Raw genomic sequence first — 14,835 nt, 5'->3', positions numbered from 1 at the left:
CCCCGATTGTGTCGATCCTCACCGCCTATGTTTACATCGTGAAGGTCAGGAACCCTTCCATTCCGGAATTTCACTGGGACATAAGTGAGAAGAGTAATAATACTTGTGCTCAGAATCCGGAGATTTAAATAACAATGGGGACATTCCTTTGGTGCTAGGTTCTCAGCCCGGGTATAATGAGGAACGCCAAAGCTTACGAGCTCCGTCCAGTGATTCTATTGTACAACGCGGCTATGGTTATCGCGAACTTATCGATGTCCTCCTACGTCATTTACCACGCATTCTGGACAGGTGAGATTCTCAACACTAAACGCCATGACTTTCAGCTTCCATCTGATCCGCTCATACGTCAGCCTCGCTTCGCGACTCCCCGCAAAGAGGCCAATAAGCTCCGATTGAGTCGGAATTCCCAGGCTCTACCGGGAACGGTCAATCCTTCCAAGAATGCCTTCGCCCCCTCATGTCCGCGTGAATCGAGAACTCGAAGGGCAGATTTCACGTTGCGGACCTCGTTTTGGCAGAAGTTCCCCTCTATGCAGCGACTGACTGCGGGGAGTCAAGTTCCAGGGATGGACCACGAGGTGCGGGGCTCTCGAAAAAAAACACGTCGTATAATTCCGAATTCGAGCCGTTTGACTTATCTGAGTGGCTCGGTCACGGGGTTATTTTTTCACCCGCTTCGGCGCATCCGCAAACGAGCTCGCGCTGGCGCACGTGGAGAGATTCTCTGTGGAGTTCTGGAATGAAGTAATTCGCTCCTCCATGCAGTAAGGAACATCAGCTACGAATGGCTTTCACCAATCCATCAAAAGCTCGGAAATTTCGAATGCCGTCACGGTCTCCGAATGGAAGCCTCATTCTCTGTTCACTGACATCTCCAACTTAAGCAGTCCATCACCGATGGCGGGAACGAGATGATGTTTTTTCTTTCCTCAAGACTGCATTCGAGGCTTATCATAATTTATTATCCGTTATATTGCTATACGACCATCGACAGCCTCCTCGTGACGAGTGTTGATCCCCTTCAGGTCACTATGCCATGTGGTTCACTACGCCGGACCGCGGAGATCACCCCACGACACTCCTGCTGCTGAACGTGTCCTGGTATTACCTCGTCCTGCGCTTGACGGAGTGCCTTGAAACTGTAATTTTCGTCCTGAGGAAACGTTTCAGACAGGTAAGATACGTACTCCGAGATTTTCCCTCGCTCTTCCAAACCGAACGAGGTATGCCTCTAATGAATAATGGATTTTGCCGCAGGTTTCCACTCTACACGTTTTCCATCACGTCTCGGTCACGTTTTCGGTTTACTTCTACATCACCTATGGGGGTTTCGCCCTCGCGTGCTTTGAGCTCACTTTCAATGCCTTGATCCATGTTGTGATGTACGGCTACTACTTCCTGTCCGCCTGCGGCCCTTCTATCCAGAAATACCTCTGGTGGAAGAAATACATCACCATTTTGCAGCTCGTTCAATTCGCTGTCATGATCGCACGTAACATCATGCTCGTGTTCTGGCTCAATAACAGGTAAGATTTCCGATTCACATTCCAGCCTGAGTCGAGGAATCCTCTTGATAGGACCCGCGCACCCAATGAATTCGAGCGAGGATTAGCAGACCCTGCGAAAGTCTCAGTGGTACAGAAACAGAACCAACGCGGCTGAATCCCTGCCTGGATTCACTGCACCAATATCGGGAGCAGTCGACGGGCAGGTCGATCGCCGTCTCATTAGATCCGCGTCAATTATACCGCGATACTCTGAGATCATTCTCTCGCAGCTCTGCCGCCGAGAAGACGGGTGCAAGGAAACTCGTCGGAGCGGTCCTGACCGCATCAGTCAGTCAGGGACGGTGAACTCGGGACCGCTCCTGCGCGTCCCGCTTATGATTGAGCTGCTTCGGTCGCGTATGCGCCCGCTCCGATGAGCGCATCAGAATTTGATCTCGATGAAGAACCTCGTGGAGAATGATTGCGCGACTGGGTCCGAATGCGACCGACGGAAGAAAGTCTTTCCTTTCCAAAGAGATCGGATTCATCTCTCAAAAGAATGAGCCCTGAGCCTGTTCGTAAGAACAGGTTATTGGTAGTTCCAGCGGAGCTAGCCTAGTCGGGGGAAAAATATTCATCGTGATGTCGAAGGCCGCAGCGAGCACAAACAGTGCTGATTTACTCCGAAGGAGAAGTTCCGGACCGGGCCCCTTCGGGCATTAGCGATGCAGAAAACCTTCCTCATCGGTCAAGCAATCCGCATCGGGAGATTTGGCTTGCATCTGCAACGAGCTAGCTCCAAGGGTGAACCAGTACCGCTTCGTCACGAAGCTATGACTCTGAGCGGAAATCATTTACGAACCATCCCTTCATGAGAATTGCGGACGATTTCGCTTTCATTCGCTCGAAGAAAGAGCAAGGAATTCCTCGCTCTCGATTCGAAATCCCGAATCTCCACCGGACTCTGGCTCACGGTTCTTCACGTTGAATTGTTCGGGATATTCTCCCCTCGCTAATATCGGGATAATTGAGACCCCCCCCCGCATCATCAGATTCAGAAGGAGAAAAATTCATGAACGCTCCATCCCTCTTCCAGATACTCCGCATTGCCAGCATTCATGTTGTTCCAGTGCTTCGTCTTCTTCCTCCTATTCTTCCGCTTCTACATACAGTCATACCGTCAGAAGCGCGAATAGAAACTCCAGGAGCGGGCCGCTTAAAAAGCAGCGCTGAACAACAGCCTCGATGAACGGGTAGACGACGAGAAGAGTCTTTATTGAATAATTGAGGCTGATGGTTAGCGCAACTAGTCTTAGTTCGTCGGATACCTCATGTTCATTCTAATATACCTTCCAGCCTTCAATAACTCGAATCCTGAAGAGGCTCAAAGCAGCTCTAGACAAAATTATTTGTACATACACTCACTCGCGGGGTGGGGGAACGGTTGGAAATATGGTGAAGTCTGCTTTTCAATGGACCGGCGTTGATAAACGCGGAGACGACCCTGGAGAGGAAATGTAAATAAAGACTATATGAATAATTATAACAAAACCGATGTACCGCCGGCGTAATTTTGGTCCAATCTATGTCTTTTACATTATAGTGTGTTGTGCTCGTTATAGTGTTCGTCGATTATAGAGTAGCCTTCGATCTCGCATCAAGAACAATCATCCTTGAAAAGATGGCGAGGGCTGGTGTCCCGACCAAAACGCTTCGACTGATTCTGGCAATGCTTCAAGGAGGGACGGTCTCCATTGACGATGGAGTCGGGAAGCAACCAGCCTTCCACCAAACGACCGGCCTCGCTCGAGGGGACAACTTCTCGCCCCTGGGATTTGTGGTTCTTCTGAACGATCTACCCAAAACGATCGCCGAGAGACATGACCTGGTCTCCTGCACCTTTTTCGCAGACGACGCTGTCCTACTCTCACGCTCGAGAATCCAACTTCAGAAAGCAATGAAGACTCTGAGCGACTATTCGGAAGCAAATGGACTGGTCATAAATGTATCAAAGACGAAACTCGTAAAATTTGGAAGGGGAAGCCCCAAGGCCGAGTGAGACGTATTCAAGATTGGGAACGACCGCATAGAGAAAGTGAGGAGTTTCTGCTAGCTCGGAATCGAGCTACCAAGAGACGGGAAGAACTTCGCTAAAGACGTCGAGCAGAGGCTGAAGAAGGCGAAGATAGCATCAAGCTCAATCCCTTGTACGAATGAGCTGTCGCTTCAGACCGCCCTCGCTCTCTTTGAACTGAAAATATCACCGATCGCATCATACGGAATACAGCTTATCTGGGAAAGTCTCACCCGATCACAGCTGGAACCGTTCGACAGACTCAAAGCAGCGTACGTCGAAAGGGTCGGCGGCTACACCGATCAACCAAGAACAGACAAAATGACCGAGAACCTGAGAGCGAAATTTGATCTCCCGCTTACCACAGCATACCAGGAAAATGTCGAAAGCTGCAGGCGGGAGAGAGAAGCTATCGACCCAGCATCCCACTCCTGTCCAGAAATGACATCGAGTGTTGGAAAGTACCGAACTTCAAAAAGAGACACCGCATCACCAGAGGAGCAGCACACGGCTTCCATCACATCATATGCAACAAAAAGATCAGACACGAGCCGGATGAAACTTGTATATGGACTTTTTGTCACGAAAGATGCTCGCAGTACCATTTGTATATATGCACTTGTGATCAACTATTTGACAAGGAAAGTGTGAGACCCGAAAAGACTCGGACACAAGATAGATCTTAATCAAACATTCTCAAAACACCAGAAAATGGTGAATAAATGCTTTACTTGAAAAAACATTACAGTGTATGAAATGCAAACGATGTCGTCCCTTGGACAATAATCTCTGTATTTTTGGTGTTCTCAAAGTGCTCCTGCGTGAAGACGACTCGATTATCGCGCTCTTGTATATTGAGAAACGACGCTTCGGGCTACCTGGTCGATCGGACCGTCGAACTTCGCGGTTTTCGCATACTCCCTGACAACCCTTCTCCTTCAATTGTACAGCTACGGAGTGAGAATAGTTGCATCACTCGTCAGTATAGATTATCACGTCGCGCGTCGATCTGGAGAATCATGATCGAATATTAAAGTTTGATGCAGGTTTCCCTCAAGCAGAAAAAAAACTTCCATCTATCGATATGAGCCATGACTAAAACTCATGAAGTGAATTAAATGCTGCGATGTGACGTTCAGGGGAGGAATCGTAGGCGATTCAGGATTCGGTTTACTTCAGCGATCCTCGAGCAGTACCTTGTTCCCTCGAAGAGAGCGAGGGAGTGAGTCACAGCCTTGCAGAGTCCGCTCGAAACCGGACAGGTGAAAAGCTACTCTCGGCGTTGCTCATCTTGGTCAATTTCAGCGAGAAGCTACCTAATTTTGTAAGAGCTGAGTCTGGGGGAAAAGGAGTCGTGGAAAGGTGGTCACCAGCTCGTTCAGTTGGAGTCTCAGGAAGAGGGCGTCCGGAGAGGACAAATTAAAATGAATGCTGGCCTCGAGGGCGCGACTTTGTGTGAAGCATCGGGAGGAGGCTCCTGCAAGCACAACCGAGCAATTCTCTGCGGTGCGGCGGACGCTCCGACGCTTTGCGAAGAACGGGGCTCATTATCATCTGCTTCCCCGTATCTATCCCCTACCGAATCATTAGCGAACACATTTTTCACCGAGAACCATGCAGGGTACTCCCTCGGGCGATGACGGACATCCCTAAGAGTCGGCAAGCGTATTTCGCCGCGGCTGAAGCCGGTTATTGGAGCACGGTGTCACGGCAGCCGATCCTAGCTCCCAGCGTTCCCTCTCAGGGCTCCACCGCTTTTGACGGATTCCAGCTTTCCCGGACGCGGAGCCAAACACCAAGGTCCAAGAAGGAGGAAGCCTCCTCCATCGTATTATCCCGGTGCGCGACGAGATGAGTTCTCTGGGTTTTTAGCGACTTCGATCCTATCGCATGAGTCTCTTCTTGAGTAAGCAATTGTGAGAGGCCTCCGGGAGGGCCTTGGAAGGAGATGAAATCTGGGACAGGCAAGACTCACCATGGTGAGAGGTGCGCGAACGTCTCGGTTCCTCGGGAAACTCTCACGGAGTCCTTCCGGTCAACAAATTCACTCCCTCCGTCTCAATTCCAAATCACCGATTCATATTTTAAGGCGCTCCCAATATAGTTTCAGTGAGGGGAGCAAGGGCTCGGGAGAGGTTGCCAAGAGGAGACCATTATGTAGTACGAAATTGGCTGAGCACCCCGCATGCTAGGTACACCCGATAGCATTCTGGGACGCTGCTTATGATATACCAAGGTAGCCTTGTCCTATGTTTATGTATGTGCGGATCAGGACATGTAAGGAGGAGCTTAGACTCCTGCCTAGGTATAAAAGACCTGAGATTTCAAATAAAAGTCACTGAGGTATCTCCCTCTCGTGAGACTGTATCTCTGTGTATCCCTGAACGGGCTGCTCTTCTACTCCTGATCAGAGCTACGAGCCTTTACCTTCAACACTCCGTATTCAAATTGGAAAATTTCGATGTTGGCCATGTCAACGCCAGATTCAATTGCGCGGCAAGCATACTCGAAGTTGTCATCAATAAGTGTGATGACGACGACTCTTCACTTAGCTATTCAGGCACTAGACGCTTCGTCCTTCTACTTTGGAACATCTCATTTTCCCGGGGTCTTATCACGCCCTTTTATTCGGAATTATAAGGAATGGTCTTATGGAACTCCAGCATCTCCACAATAAAATGACGAAGCTCCATTGCCGCGCCGATGTGACGCTCCAGATTGTGAAGAAGAACCCTGTTCACCTTAATTTAGGGACTGTCGTCACGATGCCAACCAATGAGTTGGTAAATGTGAGCGGAGTTATCATTCATATCGCGGCGATGCAGCTGCTCAACCGTAAGCGGGACGACCAGCCAATTCTGAAAATGGAGATTCGTAAGCTCTATAAAGGCCTGAAAGCGGTGAAGAGCTCTACAGAGTTCTAGCGGAATGGAGACTCGAGTTCACGGGACTGCCCAAATTCCCTTCATTCCATTGCTCATATAGCTGCCCTCGGATTAACCCCCCTCTTACTCTCAGAGGTCCTCCTCGCCTACATCGGCTCTCTCGTTCGGATGTGCACCCAGATCTCCACATCTGACTACCCGCTGCTAGCTACATCTGGACACTACATCTGCCCTCCCTGCATTTCTGCAAGAGCTGACAATTTTTATAGTACTTTAACTTCCCACTCTAGGGCGTGTTCCTCGAGATACCCAGGCTTTTTTCGTTCCCTGGGGGGAAGGGTCCTTCGAGTTACTTGGGGCGTTGCATCCAGTGTCCGCTTCCGGCTCTGTTTTGTTTGTTTTTCGCCAGCCGGATTTTCTGCTCTACTGGCTTTTCCTCTTCTCCTCCGCCCCTCACCGCCGCGCCGGTGGTTCATGTTCCTCGACGGGCAGTATTCCGGAGATTTCCATCATTGCGACTTCTTCGTCGCTCGGTTCGTAGTTTTCCTGTGGTATGAGCTTTGGATCATTTTCCACCGTCCATGTTTCGATAGCCATATTATTATCCAATTCTTCGTTATCCGGATTATTCGGTTCAGCGACAACCAGTTCGCTGTCTGTGGAATCGTCTCAACCCCACATCCCCGCGCGCCCGACGTTTGCGGTACTTGCTGCTCTCTCCCGTTAGTATTAAGTTGGGGATGCTTTCCGTTGCGCTCCGCACCAGCCGACTTTGGTGCCACTTCCGGCCATCCGACAGTCGATAGGTGTTTCTTTCGATTTTCTCATGAATTCGCACCGGTTCGCTGAATTTTCGCTGCCCTTTTTCCACAATTGGCTTCCTGAATCTGACCCATTCGCCTTTCCGGAAGTGGACATCGACAGCTGCTCTTCGGGTGTCCGCGTATTCCTTTTGTTTTCGCTGCTTTGCTTCCACCCGTTGTCGCACTTCATTATTCTCTGGCTTTCTGATGTTTTCGCGGTCCACGACGTCCAACCGTGTTCTCATTCTTCTTCCGTGGAGTAGTTCAGCTGGCGATTGGCCTGTCGTTCCCTTGGGTGTGGAATTGTATGCTCCGATAATCTCGCGGATTCTCTCTTTGATCCCCCCTCCTCTCATTTTGCTGTTTCCAGGAACCCTCCGAGTGTTCGGTTGAATCGCTCGCCCAGTCCGTTGGCCATTGGTTGATAGTTCGGGGTGCGTTGGTGTCTGAGGCCGAATTCGTTCAACATTGCCTGGAACTCTCGGCTCACAAATCAACGCCGTTATCGCTGACGATCTCCCTTGGGACTCCCTCTCGATAAAATAGTTTCCTGAACATATTCATAATTTTGCTCGCGGGTACTTCCTGCATAAATTCTACTTCCACCCATTCCGAGAAGTAGTCAATAATTACCACTGCGAATCTGTTCGCTTCTCCCAGTGAGCTGTCAGGTCCTCGAATGTCCACCGCCAGCTTCGTCCAGGGTTCCGTCGGCCAGGGTGTCGTTTCCACCGGTGCTGCCCTCACGCACACCGTTCGGTCGCTATTCGCGCAGACTCTGCAATCTTTGATAGTATCTTCGATCTTTTTGTCCACCGCTGGCCACCGATTTTTTGCCCGGATACACTCTTTTGTTTTCACTATTCCTTGGTGCGTTCTGTCTGTGAGAAAGCAACGAGGACCAGCCTCGTCGCAGTGCACGTCGATCCGACGAGTGATAACCGAGAAAGCCTCTTCTTCCACGGATAGCTCGTCAATCTCTCGCTCCACTTTCTTGACTCGGGCTCTCGTCTTGGGTCCTCCATTCGTGACCGCCATCTTGCTGTTCTGCGAGCCATTGCTACTGAGGACAGGCTTCGTCTCGTCGACATCGTCGTGAAGTCCGTTGAGGTGACAGTACCCGTTCAGCGCTCCCTTATTCTTGGTTCCGTTCCCGCTGGCATGATTATGTTGCTTGCCGTTTCCGCTCGCCCCGTTCCCCACGGACGTCGATGCGGCAAGCTTCTTGTTGAAGTAAGCGTTCCGGTAGAAACCGGCGCAGAGACACCAGAACATCACTGCGTGGAAACCGATCCACCACATGAAGCCGTGCGGGTAGTCGCAATCGGGACGGAACAGAAGTTGGAACGAGTGCACGAAGCGTCCTCCGGGCGTGAACTTGACTCCCCACCACACAGACATGGGCATCATTCCATGATGAATGACGTGTAAGGTTGAGATGTGCGAGAACTTTTTCCGAGCCACGAAGAATAACGTGTCAGCGAACTCCACGAACTTGGAGATGTAGTACCACCAGGCGAGATGAGTCATCTGGAATTCGAAGCCCTCAGTGTGAATTCACTCTCGAAACCAGATCAATGGATAGACGGGCCGACGGAATCCCATGTCTCGATTCTGGAATTCTCCGGTCAACGTTGCTGTCTACAGATGAATGACCAGGCGAGACGGGACTGATTTAGGACTCGGGACTCGTTTTATTTCTAGTCAATGGGAAATACCTGAGCCTTGCGTCACACTCCCGGCAAAATTCTCGAATAACATATTTCGTCGGCAGCTTTCTCGACATTCGAGAATTCTAGAGACTCGCTCCCCGCTCACATTCGACCAGGCTATGGTCGACGGAAATCGATTTCTGAAATTCCACTTGACTCTACCAGCGCGAGATGTTCAGTCGGTACATACGAGACGAACGACGCGGTCCGGAACCGGGTCGCTGGATGAGTTCACTGAAAAAGTCAAGTCGGAGAGCACTCGTACGTCCTCCTTTCCCGAACCAAACCGGACTTAGTTCCCTCCGATTCCATACGAATTCTGGACCATGTCCACCTTCCATCGGAGCCCCCATGGACTGTTCGTGACCTCGGTCGCCCGAACGGGATATTTCGCCCATCATCTTCTGAAAACCGCTTCTGAAAAGCCCGGATCACTGATTGCTGGTGCCTCCAGCGTCGTGAGGAAACGATCGAATTCGCCGCTTCTCTCGAATCCGGACTGAATTTCATTTCTGGTAGGGTTGGCCTCGCTCTATACCCATAAAGTAAGTCTGCTGGCGACGACGCGCTGATCTCCTTCGGATCAAGTTGCACCGATGTGAGGGGTCTCTGATTCACAAGGGATTCGATCTCGAAAAGAACCGTCTCTAGCTCCCTGAATCGTAACGTAAGTATCTTCCTCAGCGGACGTTTTACCGTTTGCACAATACGTTCCCACCAAGTGCCGTAGGTAGGGGAGTGGGGTGTGATGAATTCCCAAACGATCTCCGCGTTAACTAGATGTCGTTGGACCGCTGGACTCCTTATGTGGTCGTAGATAATCTTCAGCTCCTTTGCCTCCTTCACCTCCTGCCTGTACGAAATCGGCCCCGCATAGTCCACCCCACATACGGTGAACGGAGCAGCTGTCTCCAACCTGAAGTTTGGGATCGGAGGAACTGGCTCAGTCGCCGCTTCTGCTCGAAACAGCATGCAGATCTTGCAGTCCCTCAAGAAGCTACTCGTCGCTCGACGCGCCGACAGAATGTAGAATTTTCTCCGCAGAACGCTGAGCGTCGCCGCCACTCCTCCGACATGGAAACACTTCTTTTCGCGGTAAAATCTAATGAGGAGTCTGACCGCTGGATCTTCTCCTGGCAGCACTTGAGGGAATTTCTCTTCGTAGCTCAATCCCTCGGAGCGCTTCAGTCTGGATCGACATCGCAACACGCCTCTTTCATCTATGAAAGGGGCTAGTTTGTGAAGTTTGCTACCCTTCCCGACGTTTTTGCATGCTGAGATCAACTCCTCGCCGAAGTGAGCTTTCTGAACGTTGAGCAAAATTTTTTCCGACGCATTGAGCGCTTCAACCGTTCTGACTGGGTCAGAGAGAGCCACTTTTTCCGCCGGAAATCGGCGATTCGAAGACCATCTGAGGATTCCAGAAATGCTGCTCACCAGAGTGCTCCAAGATGACATCCGGGAGCCGAGAACTAAGGAATCCGGTTGCAGCCGCGCGCTCGTGAAAAGCGCCTTTGTCATTCTCTCTTTTTTCCAAGATCGTTCTCAAAGTTACTATTCAAAGAGTGCTTCTCCATCGGACGCCCCGGTGACGTCAACCACTCTGGGCCTGGACGCCGCATTGGGCTGAGCTCCGCATCCGCTATATTCATCCCGCGACACAAGAGATCTGCCGGATTATCTGCCGATCTAACATAGAACCATTCCGCGGGGTCTGATAAGCTCTGTATTTCCCGGATTCTGTTCTTTCACCCCTTCCAGTCGTTCACGCAAACCTGAGTTTCGAAACCGTCGACCGCCGCTTCGTCTGGCCTTCTGACTTCGACGAGGAAGGTAAGCTCCCCACCTCTTTCTGCGTCGGGGGGAGCCTCCTCCTCGTTCTCCTCGTCACTTTCCATCCGTCCAAGATTTATTCGATCATCATTCAGTCGTTTGTTTCTCAACGTGTCGATCACCGCCAGATGTAAAGCGTGCGAGTAGCACGCTTGATGAAAAAATAGCCGTTCTTCGTTCTCCAATCCGAATAATTTCGCGAGGCGATACATAATGCTCGCCCCGTCGGTGGTCAGCCCGTGTATGTCGTCCAGGGGAAGGCCCAAATTTTGCTGGAGAGCGTCTTTTATGACCCGCAAGACGTTTTCAGCGTCTCCGCTGTCGAATAATCGGCCCATGAGTTCGACGCTTTTTGACTTCAAGCACGGTATGTGTAATGTCACCCCGACAAAGCGCTTGGTCTTGAGCGTCCACTCGTCGGTGGACAGAACGAATGCGGCACCCTGAGCTTTCAGTTCAGCCAAGTCGGCCTTCAGTGAATCCCGCGCTCGAATGTACTCGCTATCCACCGAGTCTTTGGCAATTTCTTCATTGATAACTCCGAATCCCATCTTCCAAAAAGCCAATCGGAAGGCAGGGCCCTCGAACTTGTGGGCTGGTATATCGGAATGAGCAATCCACAGCCCGATGAGCAATTCGCGAAAGTCTCTGTCGTCTTCTGACAGTTTTTGTCCCGTCACGATGGGGATCCTGTCGTCTACAGGGGCGCGAATGCTGTTGCTCTCGGCAGTGCTCCGCATGCGATGGGATGGCTCAGTCTGCTTGAACAGGTATTCCTACTGGCAATCGCATCATCCCGATTCGTTCCCTGGGTGCTGGTTGAAGGGGTTGGGTTCGAAGAACATCTATAGAGCATATGATCGTTCTCGAGATGTCGGCGGAATGTTCTATAGTTTTGCCGGTTAGAGGTGAATTCCCTTCGCTCAGGACACAACAAGCACAGGACTGCGTTTCCGTCTTGTCTTCGTAGAGCGTACTCCATATCGGGTCCCCTATAAGAATGGAACACGGGACGATGAGCGTTATCCTCGGCGGAGATGCCAAAATTTCAAAAATATTCCTATATCAAGATAATTGCTCCCAGTCGTTTGGTACGTACTGTTGGGCTTCATCGGCACCGGCAGAAATGGCAATCCAGCCGGCGCTGCGGCCTGATCTCTAGGATTTTCGGGGCGTGTCGGATCCATGGGGGTATCTGAGGATCAAGTTTCGTGAAGATTCTGGGTCTCTGCTCGACACGTAGCAGGACATTCCGATCAAAGCACGACAGACTTTCAAGGTTGAAGGCAGAAGTATTCACCGAGAGGATCATATCTTCCTCTCAGAGGATGAGTGAATGCCCCTCACACGTTATACGTACATGTGGAAAACTGAGCGATCGTACGGAGGAGACGTGCACTACGTGCAAAGCACAGTCTCGTAATATACAATGGCCACCTCTGAACACGAGCGCGAGTACGCGGGTAGGGATAATAGGAGACTGGAGACCAACGACGGGAAGATGGGCTCCGATTCGCAGGATGGGGAGGGTAGGACGTACGCCCGCCAAGAGCAAGGTACGGGTGTCAGCACGGAGCACAGATTAGGCAGCACGGAGCACAGATTAGGCAGCACGGAGCTCGAATAGAACGCAGGCAGAACGCAGAGACCGCTAGGCAAATCGCAGAAGGCCGCGAGACGATATGAAGATAACGAGGACCATACAGACAATATGAAGATAACGAGATTCTTTCATCGAAAGGATCTGGGGGAAAACGATCAGCCTCCTGCTCATTGAAGTTGTGTTCTTGGAGAAAGCCAGACCTGCATCCTATATCTAGAATGGTAGTGAGTCCAGCATGAGAGTGATTCAGCCTCCCTCAGAAGATCAGCACGAGCGAAGACAGAGAGGACATCGGAGAAACAAAAATCTATTACTAGCGGACTCTGCGCCCGCGAGACGAGGTCGCTTGAGTTCGTAGGCGACCGACCAATGCAGTCAGGGCTCCGGTAGGGATGCTGACACAGACACTGCGGCTGAATTCATCGCGTTGTAATCATTTTCGTGTTTATTTCATTCTCCGATGTGCACATCTGATCAGCTCTTCAGGAATGATGAGCTATTTGAAGCCGTAATAACTACGTTCCTTGATTTCTTTATCGTGGTGTAGCATTTCCTCGTAGAGCCATCTCGAGCTGAAGTTTCCATCGCATCCACCATACTCCACCGGCAGGACATCTGGATCGACTCTCTGATGGAGGTTCGAGAATGAGTCGTCCACGAAGAAGCGACTTCTCAGCTTATTGGTCAGGAGATACTTCACCAATTTCAACACGAACTGAAACACAGTCGGCACATTCACGAAGTGGATGGCTTTGACTCTGACTGGGAGAGCTCCTGTTAGAATACGCGCATACGTCCGGACGGCACGCAAGTCGCAATACGGTAGATGGCGCGCTTCAAACCCCGCTAAATCCATGATGCATGTCCAACCGTCGGAGTCTTCGACGTCTTCCTTCATGTAGAGGAAATACTCCGTCATATAGAGGCTCCACGCGAAATAATCCGCCAGATCGTACACGCCCTCCTCGGGCTTCCAGAGACCCTTCCGCCACGCGAAGATCCAGGTGTTGTCCCGCGGGTTCTTCCTCGGAAGCACGGAACAGTTATTTAGGGCTGCGTAAGCTTCCATCCACTGGATACCTCTTCCACGGGGCCAAATCTTCTCAGGGAACTCTTTACGAAGTCCATAGTACTTCATCACAGAGGCGAACGCTGCTTTGACGTCAAACTTCCTGTAACGGAGGAAACTCAACAAGAATCGGTCATCCGTGCTGCAGACGATCTTATCTTCGATTTGAGCCAAGCTCTCCCGCAGCTCCGACACAGCGACTTCAGGTGCAACTGGCGCCATCTCACAAGTCGAAGCAAAACTCTGGCTCGATCCGTGGGTCGCGAGAATGCTATGAAGTGCTGTGAAGTTCACCACTGTGCGCAAAGCATCGCAGTCCCCCGCCATTTATACTGCGTGGATTCCGGAGAGAGCCCTCCCTAACGAGCATCAATGAAACTCCGAGCTCAGAGTCCGAATCCCTCGCTTCCGAGATTGACTTAGGTTAGAGGATTGCTCTCTTCATCTGATATCCTCCATGCGGCAGTATGCCGTTAAAAGCAGAAACTCACTGATAACACTACATTGTGGGCAAGACTTCGGAAATCATGGCGTACGCAGTCCCCCTGACTCGCACTCGCTCGAGGTTCATCGTTTCGAAGAAATTATCGCGGCGATCGGTGTTCCGGGGCGGTGTTTGATCGAAGTGACTCCAGAAATCTCTCGCACCCTCGAAACTCCGAAACTCGTCCGGCGCCCGCCGCCTGCTCGAGATTCTGATGATGGTCCAAAATCTCCTACGGACTACCCTCTCCATATATCATCTTCAATGAGTACGAAAAAGTCTCCGATTGTTCTCACATACTCGAAAACCGCGCCGACCAGATTTCGAGCATTCTAGCTCATCTCCGCGCACGCTGAGTTTATCGTTCCCAGTTTATGACTTCCATGGAGAATGTTGGAAATCAGCGAGGACATAATGCTCAGCTCATGCGAAGAACGGGCTCGCGGTCACGTCAGACATTCGTCGGGAGATCTCATAGCTACAAAACCTTCTCCGGCGTGGAGAGTCAATCTCACATTCCCTCGACGGAATCGGTAGATGCTCAATTCATGGAGGAGAGCTCAAAAATCTCTGCTTTATGTCACTCTGTCCTGCAACGCTTTATTCAGAACCCCCGTGTGCTTCTGTCGTTCAGGGTTCGGTTTCAATGAGATTCCCCATACTGATGAAGCCGGCTTTCAGAAACCGAACCTATAGACCCGCTCGTGTTCTGTCTCCAACGATTCGCGCTACAAAATCACGAAACTCTGATCGTCGGGCATCGGGCACATTTCCGGAGACTAGCTGCTCCAGACGGAGGTCTTTGGATCTTCCGGGGCGAGTGAGATCGATCGAGACTAATCCCTCTCAATGGTACCTATGCTGTTAGATGATCCTCATCAC

The 14,835-nt window shown here is 51.0% G+C and overlaps 2 protein-coding genes across 2 annotated transcripts; one reads left to right on the top strand and one right to left on the bottom strand.

The window, feature by feature from the left end:
- Positions 1-5: 5 nt before the first annotated feature.
- On the top strand, positions 6-2,770 carry LOC100907972 (elongation of very long chain fatty acids protein AAEL008004; the record flags this gene model as incomplete). The annotated part of the gene is given in 5 exon segments (XM_029113142.1): positions 6-44; positions 159-291; positions 1,029-1,177; positions 1,261-1,529; positions 2,587-2,770. Coding segments are annotated over 5 exon segments (774 nt in total), but the record flags the coding sequence as incomplete, so codon positions are not given.
- Positions 2,771-12,896: 10,126 nt separating this feature from the next.
- On the bottom strand, positions 12,897-13,765 carry LOC100907833 (alpha-tocopherol transfer protein-like). The gene has a single exon (XM_003738886.2). The coding sequence runs from the start codon at positions 13,689-13,691 to the stop codon at positions 12,897-12,899; it is 795 nt and encodes a 264-aa protein (XP_003738934.2). The 5' UTR covers positions 13,692-13,765.
- Positions 13,766-14,835: the final 1,070 nt, after the last annotated feature.

This window comes from Galendromus occidentalis, unplaced genomic scaffold, assembly GCF_000255335.2.
Source record: "Galendromus occidentalis unplaced genomic scaffold, Mocc_1.1 scf7180000076338, whole genome shotgun sequence".
Taxonomy (NCBI): Eukaryota; Metazoa; Arthropoda; class Arachnida; order Mesostigmata; family Phytoseiidae; genus Galendromus; species Galendromus occidentalis.
This window is presented reverse-complemented; position numbering and strand designations above follow the sequence as displayed.

Excerpts from the sequence above, each read along its gene's own strand:
- LOC100907833 (XM_003738886.2), bottom strand. The coding sequence starts at position 13,691 with ATGGCGCCAGTTGCACCTGAAGTCGCTGTGTCGGAGCTGCGGGAGAGC.